Source organism: Schistocerca americana, chromosome 8 (assembly GCF_021461395.2).
Source record: "Schistocerca americana isolate TAMUIC-IGC-003095 chromosome 8, iqSchAmer2.1, whole genome shotgun sequence".
In the NCBI taxonomy this organism is placed as follows: domain Eukaryota; kingdom Metazoa; phylum Arthropoda; class Insecta; order Orthoptera; family Acrididae; genus Schistocerca; species Schistocerca americana.
Genome location: NC_060126.1, coordinates 61,448,859 through 61,467,807, shown reverse-complemented (window position 1 = coordinate 61,467,807; position 18,949 = coordinate 61,448,859). Strand labels below are relative to the sequence as shown.

At 42.3% G+C, this 18,949-nt stretch overlaps 1 protein-coding gene across 4 annotated transcripts in view; it reads right to left on the bottom strand.

The window, feature by feature from the left end:
* LOC124544681 (copper-transporting ATPase 1) overlaps positions 1–18,949 on the bottom strand; it is a 528,466-nt gene that overhangs the window by 220,256 nt on the left and 289,261 nt on the right. For all 4 annotated transcript variants that reach the window (XM_047123307.1, XM_047123306.1, XM_047123310.1 and 1 more), the window contains 3 exons: positions 18,403–18,562; positions 12,390–12,558; positions 2,624–2,774 (listed from right to left, as the gene is read on the bottom strand). In XM_047123307.1, the coding sequence (XP_046979263.1) occupies positions 2,624–2,774; positions 12,390–12,558; positions 18,403–18,562 (480 nt within the window). The remainder of the gene's footprint in view (positions 1–2,623; positions 2,775–12,389; positions 12,559–18,402; positions 18,563–18,949) is intronic.

Here is an 18,949-nt window from a genome sequence, read left to right as displayed (position 1 = left end):
GTCCGACAGATTCTGTAAATTTGATCCACGTGTTTATGGAGCACTTTGAGGACATTACCCTGGACATGGCTCCTGCAAAGCATAGTTGTTTTTATCGTTACAACAATGATGGAGAATTCTTTGACCACATGAACAGTATCCAAAACAACATCAAATTCACGATGGAGGTAGAAACTGATGTTGCCTTCCCTTTCCTTTACGTCCTCATCTGCTGTAAAGCAAATGGGCCTCTCAGTCACAGCGTTTACCAGAAACCCACCCACATGAACTGTTATCTGCATGGTATCAGCTATTACCATCTGTCGCAGAAACGTTGCACCATTATAAAGACCTCGGTGCATCTAGCAGAAGCCACGCCAGACTCTGAAAACCTACCAAGGGAACTGAGCCATTTGTGGAAACTATTCAAGGAAACAAGCTACAACAAGTACCAGAGTTCGCAAGCCCTCTTTCCAAAACCACAGAAGCAGGAGGACCCCGAGTATGGCTCTAAGAAGCTTGTGCTTCTGTGTACTGTGGCTCAATAACAGGAAAGTTTAGCCCGGCTCCTAGGGAGAGAGAGAACAGATTCTGTCTTCAGGGCTTCAACAAAATTTCGACAACTCATGAGGCCTGTAGTAGACAATGTAGGCCTTAGAATGCCAGGAGTGTATAAAATACAGTGTGGGTGCAGACAGTTTTTTGTAAGACAAACTGTGTCTACTATTGAACACTGCTGTGTAGAACACGAGAAATGCTTTCACCTTCGGTACACTGAGAAACCAGTGATAACAGAGCATGCTCTACAAAATGGACATTGTATTGCATTCAGAGAGACATCAGTTATTACACGGAGTAAAAGTTTCTGGGATAGCATAATTAAAGAAGTGATCAAGATAAAAAATTGTAATGACACCCTCAATAAAGATCATGGTCTATAGATAAGCATGGCTTGGGACTTGGCCATCAAAAGGTTGAAGGAGGTGCATCAGATGCATAGCGCAACAAAAATATTACCTTAAACGGTATTGAAGTGAGCGCCGGTGACATCACAGAAGGCACTGCACCTATAGAAGGATGGAAGCAGCAACCAGAAAACAGTGATCACTTGACAAAGGCTGAAGAGTACACAGCAAAAAGCTTATGGATTGTAAACCACTGAACACAACTGGAAGCTCAAGAGAATTTCATCAAGTACAAATCACAATGAAACCATGCATTCTTGTACGATGTAGGAATACCTCATTCATTGAATATATTGGTATTGCTCCTCAGTTTGGGACTCCTACCAGACAGGATTGGTCGACAATACTGTATCCACTGGCTGCCACCAGTGACAGACCAACAACCTCACAGCTGTGTAGCACAGTTAGCCACAGCTCTGGTCTGCTAGTAACAAAACAGCAGACATCAACACAAACATGCTGGGCTATTTTCAACCAATCCTCAAGCAGCCTCCACAGTGCTGGCCAGCACCAGTCTCACTACTAGCAGCACGTGTGTTGCAGTAAACAGTGCTGCAATCATAAGCACTCATTCTCTTCCACGAAATTATAAATTGTCCACCCGCTGAGTGTCACACCAGAATCCTACTGCCAAGATACTTAGGTTACTGCCCAACTTCTCTGCGGCCAGTTCATGCTACAGGTTTCTGATGGCCACAGCTAGCAGCCTACTGATGTGAGTTCTCTTTGCCAAACTGAAAGAAGTGCATCTCACCACAGCATCCAAGCAACCGAGCCATTACGAATGAAACACACACAACACTAGAGTAATATTACACCAATGTTTTGTGTATTTTATTCATAATGTATAAAACAATCTACCAAGAACTGATGGAACCGTCAATAAATACGCCCAAGTCATCACCGAGAGTATCCTCCATTCACCGCTCTGCTTGACTTCTGTCTCAGCCATTCTCCAATTAACTACTTCCATGGACTGTCTCGACGCTCCTCGAGCTCACTTCCTTTCCCGACCCTACTGCCAATAATCCTCTAACACCCTGCCACTCACTACCAACCATGACCCCCGTGGACTTCTACATTGTGAGAACATTCTAGTGCAATTTCTGTGCCTGAACTTCACCCTGAACCAAATAGTGTGGACTCATATCCCCAGACACTGTGTATTGTATTCTGATCATTGGACTTAACAAACATACAACCGCTCTTTGTTACCTAGCCACTTCAATTTCAGCATGTTGCTCCTCTTAGTCATGAACACTAAAGAGGAAACAGACAGAGGAAATAGACAAGATGGAAGGAAGAGCCATGCAGTTTTTCACAATTTTGTTTGGTATGCACAAAAGTTCCATGGAGATGCTAATCCAGTCTTAGTGGCAGACACTAGAAGAGAGGCACTGTGCGTCAACTTGTGGGTAAAATCCAAGCATATTTATTCATTGAAGACTAACCCAACTTTATGCTTTCTTGTATTTATGTAAAAAGATTGTGAAGGTGAAATTAGAGGGATGTAAGCCAACTATCATTTTACTGTGCACCATTCACAACTGAAACAGGAAAGGGAGAATGCAACTATACACGAGGCACTCTCTGCTGACAGAGTGTAGGTGTAGATGTAAATGTAGATGTAGATGTAAACTTTTCACTCAACAGGCGATAGAAAATGCAATGCACCTCACCTCGTAGGAATCCACAGTGTTCTCAACCACACTGCTTCCATTGATTGTGAGCAGCTGCTCTAGCTTTGCTGCGCCCTTTTCTTTGCTGCTGTACTCACTGAGGGTTAAGTCAATTGGCACACCACTTATAACTGCCGACTTTACACCATTCCTGCAATGAAAAATAAGACACAGAGATTGTAAAACAGTGACAAGCCAAAGAATCTATATAGCACTTTTGATGAAATACACCAAGGTCACAACTGTCATGTTGTAGAGCATGCTCCACAACAAGATACTGTGTGTTTCAAGTATACACCCTCTGCCTATACTCAGTCATCTTAACTGTTAATTTGACGAAACTTAACACAAGCTTGCCAGTTTTCTTCTCCCATCCATCGATTTATTTCTTTTAACATCATCTCCATATTTCCTCCAATGTATTAGTGTACAGTACCTATTGACTGAGGTGTTTAATGGCAGGAAGTTAACAATTAAGACCTGATGTGTACCTCATCCATAGTTCTAAATGGACTACACTGGGCAACACACCAAGGAGTGGATGTTAGAGGAATTATAGCAAAATTGCAATTGGAGTAAAGAAAGGAAGACTGATGTGTATTAGAAAGTAAAATATTTTTCTGACACAGTATGTGCTTACATATTATATTCAGCAAAATCTCCGAGAAAGAATTCTGTGAACTGCATTTAAAATATGGATCCATTGCAAAATGTTACTTATTCCTTGGGCTAGTTAGCTCTCTAATGATGTTGAACTTAGTATGTAATCCACATGCTCTGTGGAAAGAAGTGTCACCTTCGGCTAATTTAAAAAGGGAAGATCAGGGGCATGTGGCAAAGACAATTGTTAAGGATTGCTTATGTCAACATTGGACAGAAAGTAAAATAGATGGGGAGCTATCTTGTATTCCTGGAAATAGTAAGCACTGGTCTCAATCAACTGAGAACACCTGGTACATTGAGAAAACTACAAAACAAAAAAAAGAGAAGGAAGTTAATAGCACATTGTCATCCAAGTGTCACCCTAGACAGACAAGGAAACATAACACAAAACATGTATGAAGAAATTATCCCGGCATTTACATGAAGTTATTCAGGCCAGCTCATGGAAAACCTGAGCTAGAATGACTGGATGAGGATCTGAGCCCTATTTCCCCTGGATGTGTGACCATTGTCTCTACCACAATGCCATCCCATTTATTTTGAAATTGAATGAATGTAAGTATAAGTTGTTAAAAGAAAAGAGAACTGTGAATATTTCACGTTACTAATGAAGCTATCATAGTGAATAGTACCAAGGAAAGCTGAACGCAAATTACCATTATTCAAAAACCACAGAAAGAAATTAGGAACCATGTGATAGACCCATGCTCGTATCTGTGACTTCATACAAAATAATAATAAATATATACAATGAAGTTCATTTATTACTCAACCACGTAAGACAAAAATAATATTACACAAGATGAAGATAGTGATCTTTCATTAAAGTAACTTGGCATAGGGCAAAAGTAGAGTGATACAACAAACCATATTAGAAACTGGACAAATTCATTAAGTTGCCAATCATTCATAATTTATTATTTTGTAATAAATTGGAAATTGAAGAGCTGCTGAAGTTAATTGAAAGGGCTAGTCATATGTGAAAGATGTGTACCTTGTCTCCTATGTCCGTAGAATTAGTGATGAGCAAAACTGAGATGTCTATTAACCAAATATCTACCAATCCATTTTACTGAACAAATGGATATGCAACTGAAATTATGACAATACAGTAACCAAAACAGCTAAATCTTTTGTGGCACGACAACGTTTTCTAACAAGAAAATCTTGAGAGAGAATATTAGTTGAATTAGAATACATATGAAGGAAGGAAGAAGATAAATTAGGGTTTAAGTTCCTGTCAGGACTGATATCATCAGAGATGGAGAAAATATAAAATTAGGCCTTGAATGGGAGTTTGAAAAATATGCGATCTCAATAGCAACAACATTCTCCAGGGCAAAATTATTCCATGTGGTGTGTAAGATGAATGAGACAGGCAAAATGCCCTCAGACTCCAATAAGAACTTAATAATTCCTAGTGCAAAGAAGGCAGCTACTGATAGGTGTGGATAAACCATCAGTTTAGTAAATCATGACTGCAAAATACTGATACAAATCACTTATAGTGTAATGGAAAAGCTGATAGAAGCTAACTTCAAGGAAGTCAGTTTGGACTGCAGAGAAATGAAGAAATGTATGACACCTTACTGACCCTACGATTCCAATAATTATAAAGCAGCTACAGACAATATGGCCATACATTTGATAGTGTTGATTGGACTAGATTCTTTGAAATTTTGAAGGTATCGGGGGTAAAATACAGTGAACAAAAGGTTTACAGCTTGTGCAGAAACCAGACTGCAGTTAGAAGAGTTTAAGGACATGAAAGGGGTGCAGTAGTCAAGAGGTCATTCAATCTGTTCACTGAGCAAATAATAAAGGAAACCAAAGAGAAATTTGGAAAGCCAATTAAAGTTCCGAAAGAAGAAATGAGTACATTGAGGAGGAAATTAGATAAGAAATGAGACACTACGAGTAACATTTTTTGGGATTTGGGCAGAAAAATAACTAACAAGGTGTGAAGTAAAGTGTGTATAAAATGCAGACTAGCAATAGCAAAGAATGCATTTCTGAAAAATAGAAATTTATTAACAGGCAATAAAGGTAGTCTTTTCTGAAGGTATTCATATGGAGTGTAGCCTTACCTAGGGAGTAAAAATACAACACACTAAGATCAAAGAAGGATATTGCTTATACCATGCAAAAGCTGCTTTTAACAAGAGAAGAAACCATTTCATGTCCAGCTGCACAGACAACCATCTCAGGAAAAACCTTATAAAGACGTTTGTTTGGGGTGAGCTGCTGCACGGAAGTGAAACATAGACACTCAGAGAAGCAAAAAACATGAAATAACAGCCTCCAAGTTGTGGTGCTACCACAGAATGCTCAATATTTCCTGGGGAGACAAAATATCAAACAGAGAGGTGCTCCAGAGTGGAGGAAGCCTTGTCCCCTGAATCTCATCGAATGCAGAAGGGGCACATGGGTCTGTCATCTACAGAGACATCACGCAGTCATCAAAAGTATAGTTGAAGGAACAGCAGAAGGGAAAAATGCAAGAGGCAGACAGACTAGAATACATCAACCAGATCATGGAGGATGCCAGATGCACTACCGACGCTGCACTTAAGACAAATGCCAAAGACAGAAATGTATGGCAAGCTGCTGCTAACCGACCAGATGGTAGAAGACCAAAGAAGCACCTTTGTCCACAAGTGACATCTGGACAACAAGGAGCTCAGACAATGAGAGAATAGAAGCTTGTGGAATGTTTAAAATTAGATTGGTAGAATGAGTAATAAGGAGATACTTAATCAAATTGGGAAGAAGAGGAATTCACAACACAACTTGACTAAAAGATAAGATCAGTTGATACGGCAACCCAAAGACATAATGGGATCATCAATTTGGTGAAAGAACACACACACACACACACACACACACACACACACACACACACACACAGAGAGAGAGAGAGAGAGAGAGAGAGAGAGAGAGAGAGAGAGAGAGAGAGAGAGAGTGTGTGTGTGTGTGTGTGTGTGTCACGGGGGAGGGGGGTTGGTTGGTTTGGGTTAGGTTGAAGGGACCAAACAGCAAGGTCATCAGTCCCTTGTTTCAAATGTGGTCCATTCCGATAGTGTGATGTCTAAGAAAAGTCAGAACGATAAAAGGGAAAAGGCTAAGAAATGTAAAAGGGCAGTCATGTTGTCAATGGTAAAACAAAATAAGGTAAGTCAGCAAGAGAGAGAACCCCCCAACGCTATGAGAAAGGCAGGAAATATCCCACCTGTGAAGCAGCAGAGGCAAGACCAACTGCGACTTAAAAGGTGCAACCGCTAGAATGTAGATGTGCGTATGGGAAAAGGAGACTAACCAATCCTAAAAAAATGATAAAAACACAGTAAAAGGGGGAGAAAAGAGGATCGCGATGAAGGAGGGGAGTCGCTAATCTCCAAACACTGCTTACAGTGGGAGAGACCCCAACACCCACCGCCCTGCCCCAACACCAGAGAGAGATTAAAAAACCTTAAAACTAAGAATAAAAACCACTTTCCCGGAGGAAACTGACAACCAGGTCGACCATGTGGGAATCGTCAGCCAACATCAAAGGTAAAGTGCAGGGGAGCCTGTACTTAGAACGAAGAGCCAAAAGAAGGGGGCATTCAACCAAAATGTGGGCTACTGACTGGAAGGCGCCACAACCACAAAGTGGGGGTGGCTCATCAAGCAAAAGAAAACCATGGGTCAGCCTGGTATGGCCAATGCAGAGACGACACAGTGTGGTCGAGTTCTTTCCGGAGAGGCGAAAGCAAGAACACAACAGGCCTGGTGTCATCTTAATCGCACGAAGTTTATTAGACAGGGAAGTAGCCTCCCAAGAGTTGGCCCATGATTGTGCAAAGTGGGATTTGATGTGAAGCCGTAAATCCGCTGCAGGAGGGGTTACAGAACGGGGGGTAAGTGACTGCTCCCCCAGCCAAATGATCAGTGAGCTCATTACCCTGGATAAAATGGTTCAAATGGCTCTGAGCACTATGGGACTCAACTTCTGAGGCCATCAGAACTATCCTAAGGACATCACACACATCCATGCCCGAGACAGGATTCGAACCTGCGACCGTACCGGTCTCACGGTTCCAGACTGTAGCGAGTAGAACCGCACAGCCACTCTGGCCGGCATTACCTGGGATACCCACATGGCCAGGGACCCAAAGGAAGATACGGAACAAGCAGCAAACGAGGGGGGATGGGGGGTGGAGGGGAGGGAGGGGAGGGAGCGAGGAAGACAGGACAAAGAAGGAAGCTGAAAATCACGGCAAAGAGACTTAAGGCGGAGCCCAACTGGTAAACCCGCCCAAGGGCGGGAATCAGGTGGGCGACGTCCATGGTCTTGGCACAGGAGAGAATAGGAAGGATGAGTGGGAGAGGAACGGACAGCGAGTGCATAAGACACCAGAAGCTGGGACCACCGAACAGAAAGGGGGGGGGGGGGGGGGGTTGATCCCAGCTTCAACCAGAGACTATCAACAGGGCTAGTAGGGAAGGCACCAGTGGCCAAACGGATACCACGATGGTGGACTGGATCCAGCACATGCAGTGTGGAAGGAGCAGCTGAACCATAAACTTGACAACCGTAGTCCAAGCAAGACAGAACTAGAGCACAATAAAGACGGAGAAGGAGGGAGCGGTCCGCACCCCAAGAGGAGTGAGCAAGGAAGTGAAGAACATTAAGTTTACGGAAACATCCTATCTTGAGAAGTATGATATGGGGCAGCCAAGTGAGCTTTTTGTCGAACAGAAGACCCAGGAAACGAAACTGTGGGACCACAGGAAATCATTGTGCATCGAGATAGAGCTCTGGATCACGGTGGATCGTAGCACGGCGACAGAAGTGGACCACCCACAATTTTAAAGGAGAGAATTGAAACCCGTGTGAGAGGGTCCATGCAGAGAGACGCCGTATAGCTCCTTGGAGCTGCCGTTCTGCAGAGGCGATCGAAGAGGAACTAACCCAAATGCAGAAATCATCCACATACAGGGGCAGGGGTGACCAAAGGACCGACAGAGGCCACAAGTCCATCGATAGCAGTGAGGAAAAGAAGTACACTCAAGACAGAAGTCTGTGGGATGCCAGTCTCCTGGGTCCATGGAGAACTAATAACAGTACCAGCCTGAACCCTGAATGACCAATGGAACAGGAACTGGCAGATAAAATTCGGGAGTGGGCCCCGAAGACCCCACTGATGAAGTGTAAGTAAGATGTGATGGCACCAGGACGTGTCATAGGCCTTGCGTACGTCAAAAATACTGCAACCAAATGACGGCGCAAGGAAACAGCTTGCCGAACTGCGGATTCCTAGCAAAGTAAATGATCGATCGAAGACCATCCCTCTCGGAAGCCACACTGGTAAGGGGACAATAGATCCCGAGATTCGAGGATCCAACTGAGCTGACGGGCTACCATCCATTCAAGTAACTTGCAAACAACATTTGTCAGACCAATTGTCTGATAGCTGTCAACAAATAGGGGGATCTTACCAGGCTTAAGGACAGGAACCATGATGCTATCCCTCCACTGACAAGGGAAGTCACCCTGGAGCCAGATATGGTTAAACACCCAGAGAAGATGTTGCCGTTGTGGAGCACTGAGATGTTGAAGCAGTTGGTTATGAATAGAGTCTGGGCCAGGGGCTGTATCATGAGAAGAAGAAAGTGCGGAAAGAAATTCCCATTCAGTAAAAGGTTCGTTGTAAGATTCTGACTGACAAGGGGTAAAATAATAAGGTGGAAGCTTCGGCCCGCTGTTTCCGGCAAAGGAAAGCAGCCGGATAGGAGGCTGAGGCTGATGCTGATGCCATTGCAAAATGGGTCGCAAGATGTTCCACAAGAACTAACGGGTCCGTACAAAGGCCATCTGGGAGGTGAAGGCCTGGGAGGATGGACTGCCGATGGCAACCTTGGAGAGAGCGAAGTGTAGCCCATACATGTGACATAGGGACAGTAGAACCGAGGGAAGAAACAAATCATTCCGAACATATCCGTTTGCTCTGTTTGATTAAGTAACGGGCTTTAGCGTGAAGGCATTTAAAGGTAATAAGGCCGGCAAGAGACGGGTGCCTCTTAAGGTGTTGCAAAGCTCGACGGCGATCACGGATGGCAATGGCAATAGCCGTACTCCACCACGGGACTTGCCGGCGATGAAATGGCCCAAATGAGCGTGGTACAGCAAGGCTAGCAGCATGAACAATCGCATCAGACACATCACATAGGACGTCATCAATACAACCTGACAAAGAAGGAGAAAACATGACCTGTGCAGTGTATAAGGCCAATCGGCGCGTTGGAAAGACAAACGAGGTAACCCGTCCAGCGTGGTACAGCAAGGTTAGCAGCATGAACAATCGCATCAGACACATCACGTAGGACGTCATCAATACAACCCAACAAAGAAGGAGAAAACATGACCTGTGCAGTGTATAGAGGCCAATCGGCACGTTGGAAAGACCAACGAGGTAACCTGTCCATTGGGGAGCGGGAAGGGAGAGAGAGAATCAACGTGAAATGGTCACTATCACAAAGGTCGTCGTGTGGCGACCAGTGTAATGAAGGGAGGAGAAAGGGAGAAGACAGAGAAAGATCAATGGCAGAAAAGGTACCATGACCAGCACTGAAATGTGTAGGAGCCATCATTAAGAAGGCACAAGTCATGGTCTGTAATAAACTGCCCTAAGAGAAGACCTCGTGAAGATGGAAATGCACTGCCCCACAAGGGATGATGAGCATTAAAATCCCCAAGAAGAAGCAAGGGAGGGGGAAGTTGCTGAAGAAGGGCAGTTAAGGCAGCAGGTGTAAGAGTCCTGTCAGGATGGACATAAAGATTGCAAACCGTGACCTCAGAGTCCAGGTGGACCCTAACAGCAACCGCTTCCAATGCAGTCTGAAGAGGAATCCACGTGCTAGCAACGTGCGTTTGGACCAACGTACAAACACCACCAGAGGCCTGCAGGGGGCCAACCTGATTTCGACAGAACACACAGAACCCACGGAAGGTCGGTGAGTGGTCATCAGTAAAATGAGATTCCTGTAGAACCACACAAGCTGCAGAGTACGATGAAATAAGGGATTTCAATTCCGGAAGGTGATGGTAGTATCCATGACAATTCCATTGGGTAACCACAGAATGATGATTTAAATGGGGGCTGAACAGGTTGAAGCCAGTCATACCACCGGGTCACCACCCGTCACCAACAAGGAGGGGGCGACATCCATGAACGACAGGTCAGAATCTGGTTGTGAAGCCAGGGATGGGACCTCTGGTGACACCAGAGGCTCATTGTAACAGGATTTATGTTTCTTCTTCTTTTCAGGTTGAGATCGAGGAGGGCTGTGTGGCATAAAGGAGCCAGCTGCAGCAAGATCGGGAACAGAAAGAGATCGGGCGACCTGGGGGCTGACAGACCGTGGTTCTCGTGGTCGTTGTGTGGCAGCAGACCTTTGGCCTGGAAGGTGCAGGGAAGGGGCATCCTGGGAGGGGCGCCCTTGACCGGCAGATGCCGAAGGAGTGGGACACCTCTCCGGCTGGGGAGGGGGAGCAGCGCCCAGAGGAGAAGGTGTGGGAGCCGCAGGGGAGGGGGGGAGGAGAGGGGTCCGGGACTGGGGTAAGGAAGGTGGAGGAAGGGGTGAAGATATAACTAAAGCACAAATAGATGTCATGGACACAGGGTGAAGACTTGTATACTTCTTACGAGCCTCTGTGTAGGTTAAACAATCAAGGGACTTATACTCCTGTATCTTCTTTTCCTTCTTACATACTGGGCAATCTGGTGAACGTGAATGATTGCCATGACTGTGCCAAGATGGGTACAGGCACAAAGGGCTGCAGACTGGGCAGCTGAAGCAGTTTTGATCAACAACGAACCCAACCGCATCTTGCTCAGGGAGTCCACTTCGCCAAACTTGTCTTCAATGTGTTCCACAAAGAATAAAGGTTTGGTATTGGTGAATGTATCCCCACCAGTCCTGGTGCAAAGCAGATAGCAAGGGAAAGGTTTTGCCCCAAGCCGACGGGCCTGACCCTCTTCCCAGGGGGTGGCCACGGAAGGGAAGGCTGAAGGGGCAGGAGAAGCAGCACTAGAAGAATCAGTTCCACGCAGAGAGACGGCCGAAGAAGAACGGCCAGAGTTCTGGACCTGTATGTGTTTCATTTGCATAGCGTCTGCCCTGATATCACCCACTCCGATCAGGGGCTCTCCTCACGAGTGCCACTCAGCCACAGCAAGGGCCGTCTGGCACGGCATCCATTGCTGGGAGTTCCGATGCTCCAGGATGACGAGCAACCACTCCAAGGTGCCAGAAGTGTGATCCCTGTGTGTTCAGGGGGCTCAACCAAAAGTGTACATAGCGACCCCACCACACGGGCTGGCTACCGTGCTGGCTATGCACCCTAGCATCAGACAACGACGTGAAAGAAAAGGTTGGAATGAACTAGGAGGGCACACGTCAGAGACACTAGGTAAGGTGCTCTTCCCCAAATGGCTCACACTATGGAAGAGAAATTTAGTAATGAACCACAGGGGGGACCAGGGAATGCCAAAAGGAGGTGATTACACAACAAAGCCAAATTGTAAAACCAACAGAACCAGGAGGATAGTGGGGCCAACATAAGCAAGGACACCAAGAGAGGGAGAGGAGAGGGTGAGGGGGAAGGAGCAAGGAGAGGAAAGGAAGGGAAGGGGAAGGAAATGCAGCTGTGGAAAGAAGGAAGGCTGCAATAGCTCGGGGCCCCGTGATCGCCACGCACGTATCCACAAAAGAGTTGTGGACCCCCTTGGGGGAGGGTTTGGGGTTAGCAAAAATTGTAGAGGGAGGCTAAGGGATGGACACAGTAAGAAGGTTCAGCTGGATGTAGGTTGCAGTAGTTATGTGGAGATAAGATGGCCTGCATTGGATAGCTTTTCACAGGAAAGTGTACTAAATCAATCTTCCGACTATAGACCACAGCAACAACAATAATAGAATCTCTCACTCCAAAAATCTCAGAGCACTATTTTTTTGTTTCCTTTTTTGAAAAAACTGAGATTTTGCTTTACAAATACTTTGCAGAATAGATACATATTTTAGGAAAGAATGTGCGATTATTATTTCCGACAAAATAAAGTACCTCATGCGATTAGTGAAGTTGGCCAGCATCTCCGACTGCCTGCCACTGGTCAGCATGCCATTGAGGCCAGAAACCGTGCACCGCAGGCCGCATCCAGGCACAGCTTGGAAGCCGGAGCACTTCCCATTGACCTCCGTGCCCAGTACCTCCTTGACGAACTTCACAATGGCTGCAACAAGGCAGTTTTCATTAGCAGTATTTGCTTATTATATATCTCTCACTTTTCAAAATGTTACTTCATTTCAAGTAAAAAATATAAAATTGAATAATCTAACCCTACAATAGTTCAGATTTAGCCTTGACTGACAGAAGTAGCAGAATAACACGTTTTGTTTTTGAGCACATGGCTAATTTCCTATCACCTCTCCACTCAGCTGTATTTGTTGTTCACATAATTTGCAATCAGTTTTGATGCTTATGATGGCTTTATAGTCAAGCACTGCATATTAGTACAAACAAAAATACACGCATCAACATAGCCAATAAGATGTCAAGCACAGAAAAGCATTTCCATGCATATTTTATTTCTGCATACATAACATTAAGTCTAAAAACAAATATTGAAACACGCCACCAATGAAACTGACTTTTTTTTTTTAATCATGTCTTGACATCCAGTTTGAAACTCATACTGTGATTGTAGGAATATTATACATATTATGTATTTTTCTGTACATGACATCTTGTTGCCAATGTTGGTGACTGCATTTTACTTTGTAATGATATGTAGATGTCTGAATATGAAGCCATAAAAAGCTTCAAAATCAGTTGCAAATAAAGCAAACAATAAACACAAAATAAAATGGTTCATGTGCTCCAGATCAAAACAATTTACATCTGGAGTCACCATTATTCAGTGTCATGAAAGCAAGAAGGATAGTAAATTCTGATGTACAAGGCAGCTTGCACAAGAAGCTGTTTCTTTCTATCCCTGGAGCATAACTTCCACCTGAGCTATCGAGATATGCTAGGGTCTTCTTTTGTGTGCTGTAATACTAAACTGAGAAGAAAGCAATTTTCCACTAAGAAAAGCAACACATTTCATATGATTCCAATTGTGTAAAATAAGGAAATAAAGAATAGTTCTTTGCATACACAATACTACTAAATGTAAAAGAAGGTCACAGTATGGCTTTACTCCATTTCATTATACAATGTTGTGAGAATTCTGCATTTAAGAAAATTTTTAAATGCACAAGAATGGGGGAGGGGGGGGGGGGGATCTCCCTATAATAACTGTGTGTTCTGAGAGTGATAATTTAAACAATTAACATCAGCTGTCTTCAGAATCTTTGTTTACATGATTATTACAATTTATTTAGCTCCTAATCCAATGGCTTACTTTCACTACTGATTTTCATATGTGATATGCAAGGAAGTAAAGGTATGGAGCCAACATTCAGCAGTACATACTTTATTGAAGTAATTGGCTAAACATAGGTCAAAACTCCTGACACAAAGCAAAAATCAATACACTGATATTACTTAAACAATAATCATTTATGAGATTTGCCAAAAAAATCCATGGAGCTGGAAACACAAAACAACAAATAATAGGAAGTACTTCAGTCTACAGTTGTCTTGCAAGATGTAGGGTGAATATTTTGCACTCGTTTTTTTACTTTAAATTCATAGAAATGGCAATTTAAGACAACTAACGGTTTAACTTAGCCATTAAAGTGGGATACAAAATTAACTGACATCAATTAAAACTGAAAATTTCTAACCTCATAAAGGTAGAAACAAAAATTTTATTACTGAATAAATAGCACCTGTATACAACAAACACAACCAACAACTGTAAAACTACAATATTTCAGATACTTCCATAGCTACAGGGGACATGAACAAGGGGAGAAAAATGTAAAACAGTTGAAACTTGGTTTCACCAATGGTTGTCAATTTACTTTGTAGGCCACCTTAATGGCTAATCTAAAAGCATTAGTTATTTTAAATGCCTTTTCTACAACTTTAGAGTGAAAAGTAACAGTGTTCGATTTGTAAAAAAAATGAGGGAAATTTCTGAAATTTAGACCTCTTAAAAAGTGGTTTGACGCTTTTCTGAGCATTTTTGAAGTGTGAATACAACATTTGTTTTTATTTTTTTATTTACATTTTTTTGCTTACATCGCCACAATTGCATCAAAAGTTCTGTTATAGAGTCTACATTGTAACAGGGTCATCATCATGCTGCTACAAACACTCGTCATCTCCACATTGTTCATTTATTTATTTGCCCAAGAATCATTTTAGTACACTGTTTGTACATGTGATATACGACAGTGGTAAACCTAGTTAATTTACAATGCAGTAGTCATTTTGACTTCATCGTTGACATAATCAAAAAGCGTAATAATACAGGTTGGTGTATTACACTGCTTCTACATATTGTAATGGCAGTTATCAAGTGAGATGACATGATAAGCACAATGTGAACTATATTATGAATTGATAATTTGTAAAATTTGGTGGATGAGGTTTACTTATTACGATGGTCCCTAAATTCAGACAAAGAATAGAAGCATTGGTCAAGAAAGAACTGTTTTAACTTTATTTTAAACGCATTTAATGTTGTTGTGTATTTCAGGTAAGAAGGCAAATTGTTATATAACATAGCTCCAGTGTGATAAACTTCACTTTTGCATAAGTTTGTATTTACTGTGTTCATGAGTAGGTTCATCTTCTGCCTAGTTTCAAGTGTGTGCATATCATGGTTGTGTTTGAAAAGATTTTCCTTTTTTAAGATGCTTCCTTTTGTGAAAATTAGTATTTCGTATGTATACAAGCAAGGCAGCTGCAATATTTTGAGAGTTTTAAAAAGGGGTCTACAGGAATCCTTGATTTAGGTTTTTTTATCATCCTGCTAATCATTTTCTGTATTTTAAATGTTTTTGTAGAATTCGTGTAATTCCCCTAAAAAATTATTGCATACATAAGTAGCAACTATATACGACAATGGTATATTGTCAGCACTGATGAGCAGTTTGTATTCTGAGTGAGGATCCTGACAGCATATGCTAGTGAACTCAGTCTCTTATTTAAATTGTTTAGGTGCACCTCACACTTCAGATTTGCCTGAACATGAATGGCTAGAATTTTTGTGTGACTGACCTTTGACACATTTTTTCCTTCAATAGTGAAAACAGGGTTTGCAAGTTGGAGATTGTGTGTGGTGTAGAAGTTAACTGCCACAGTTATGTTCAGAATTCATGATGCACCTATTGGTCCTGAACCAGTGCTTTAAGATATGCATAACTGATATTGCAGCTTCCTGAAGATTTTCCACGTTCTGTGATTTAATTAGAACATTAGTGTCATCTGCAAAGACTACAGTGGTTCCTTCATGTATTTTATTAGCCAAGTCATTTCTATACAGCAGAAATAGGACAGGTCCCAGAACTGACCCTTGTGGGACTCCATACATGATTTTCTGCATTTCACTATCTTAGTGTTTTATTTCTGCAATCTGCTGGTGATTACTCAGATACAACTGGAGGCATATCTCAGACTGGTCTCTAATTCCATAATTAATTTATGCAGAATGTCATGATCAGTAACATTGAAGGCTTTACTTAGATCCAGACACACCCAAGGTACATGTTGTTTATCATCCACTTCTTTTAATACAAGAAGGAGGCAAAATTTGCTGTCTGAATTGACTTTCCAGCTCCGAAACAATGTTGGGAGCCACTTATCAGCCCCTCTTTATCTAAGGAAACTGTTAATCTTCTAAGGAACATTTTTTTCCTAATTTTGCTGAAGGCTGACAATACTGAAACTGTTATATGATTAGCATTATTACTTTTTGCACCCTTATAATGCAGATGTGTTACTTCTGCAGTTTTTTAGATTATTTGGAAACACACCACTCTCAGAAGATGAATTTACTGTGTATGTTAGTGGTTCCACAATAAATGTTGCACTAACTTTGATAATAGCTTCTGGTATCTCAACACCCACTGAATATTTATTAGGTAATTCTTTTAGGATTCTTGACAGTTCCTCAGGTGTTGCTGGATACATGAATAATGTGTTTGGATGAATTTTTTGACCTGGGTGACTGTCTGGCTGTTTGTCAAGGTGTGTATTTACTAACTGCTGTGCTATATTAGAGAAATAATTGTTGAAAGCACTAGCCACATGTTTGGGCTCAGGAATGTGTGGCTTATGAGGTGCTGCTTGACCATTATACCCCATTTTTTTTAAGTCCCTATGCACAATCACTGTGCTAGCTGAACTACTGCAAAGAATTTGAAACTCACGAGTGATTCCTTTGCTGATTTCATGCAATATTTTTACAACGATCTTCTGCAATACTTAATGGTCGCTGTCTGTCTGAACGTCAGGTCTGCTGGTCTAGCTTTAGCTGTGCTTGTTCTTTCAAGTTTCCATTTGACAGTTGCATCACCAGCAGTCAACTTGGGTAGTTGCAGAAGGGTTGAAATGTCCCTAATTGATCTGTTGCTTGGGAGACATCCAATGACTAGTCCACGTTCGTAGTTGCTGAGCTCCCCCAAGCAATCCATTGGGCCGTTTCTGCTTCCCTACTGAGAAAACAAAACTCCCTGCCTGCTTTTATACTGGCGGATCCTCCTCTTATGACTTCTAGTGATCAGTTCTGTGTTACACAGGAGTGTCCAGATACTTTTTATCTGATAGTACACTTGCTGTTTCTTGCTGCATGCTCTCTTTCTATTTTGTAGTAGTCTTCTGTGAGAACTTCTCTCTTCCTGCAGGTTAGAGGATCTTGTCTAGATATTTAAAAGTGCAACTCTGTTTATCTGGCTGTGTCGTGTGTCTAAGTTTTGTATTCTGAAAATAAGAATTCAGACTTCTTGAAAAACAAATGCCTGCCAACATTTACTGCACATTCTTTTAGCACTTTTTTATTCTAGTTGTTAATTGTAGTGTTCATTTCTCTTCTCACTAATCTACCTTCACTTTTTACTCTTTCCTCACTATTTCTTGACTGAAGCTGGCGCATTGCTTGATAATCCACCATGTTTGATGTACTTTGTCCAATCCTCCTTGTCCAACTTTGCCTCCTTTCATTCTCACTACATGTGGATGATTCTGATACTGGTGTCCGTGTGGCCCGACTTCCCTTTTTAACCTTCTCCAACATATTGCTTTCTTGTCCCCAAAAAAGGAACTATTAGTTCTGAAAGCTAAGTTATAAAGTATGTCACTTTTACTTTTATACATATCAATCAGTGGTTCTAATTTCACCTCCTGAAGGTATGTACCGGGTGATCAAAAAGTCAGTATAAATTTGAAAACGTAATAAACAACAGAATAATGTAGATAGAGAGGTAAAAATTGACACACATGCTTGGAATGACATGGGGTTTTATTAAAACCACCCCATATTGCTAGACACGTGAAAGATCTCTTGTGCGTGTTGGTTAGTGATGATCATGTACTCAGCCGCCACTTTCGTCATGCTTGGCCTCCCATATCCCCAGACCTCAGTCCGTGCGATTATTGGCTTTCGGGTTACCTGAAGTGGCAAGTGTATCGTGATCAACCGATATCTTTAGGTATGCTGAAAGACAACATCCGACGCCAATGCCTCACCATAAGTCCGGACATGCTTTACAGTGCTGTTCACAACATTATCCCTTGACTACAGCTATTGTTGTGGAATGATGGTGGACATATTGAGCATTTCCTGTAAAGATCATCATCTTTGCTTTGTCTTACTTTGTTATGCTAATTATTGGTATTCTGATCAGATGAAGTGCCATCTGTCAGATTTTTTTGAACTTTTGTAGTTTTTTGGTTCTAATAAAGCCCCTTGTCATTCCAAGCATGTGTGTCAATTTGTACCTCTCTATCTACATTATTCTGTGATTTATTCAGTTTTCAAATTTATACTGACTTTTTGATCACCAGGTACTACTGGCCAGTAGTACCATCTCATTATTTATTAGTTTTCTCTACTAAATTTTCCTTCAGTACTATAATCCAGAATTACATCTGCACTCTCCCTTTGCGACAATTGCTACATTACCTGAAGCTATTGGGTGTTCGCTGCTCGACTCCGCAACACCGATGACCGCCAGTAACTCTACGAGGGAACATATCTTCTCATCTACAAACAGGCATATGTGAGAAACTGTAGGCACACCTCTTGTTATAGTTCCAGTTTTGTCAAAGACAATTGCTTTCACCTGAAAAGATGATGAATTCTTTATGTTCATAATAATGTTCACACTAATTTTCACATGTTGACAAAAATAATGCAATGGGGTTGTGACAAAATGTGTGTCTCAGACTACAAATACAAAGGGACGATGACCATCCTCACTCAATCCAAGGACCTTCCCCTCTCACTTATGGCTTCTGTCACATTTGACAGTTATCAGCTCATGTGAAAAATGTTACGTGGTACCACAGTTCAAAATACACATTAAAATGAACACTGCCTGTAACTGGGTGGGTAATTCAGGTTGGAGGAAGAGAAGGACATACCACCTCCCATACGACCATGCCTAGTGGGTTGGGTTGGGTTGTTTGGGGAAGGAGACCAGACAGCAAGGTCATTGATCTCATCGGAT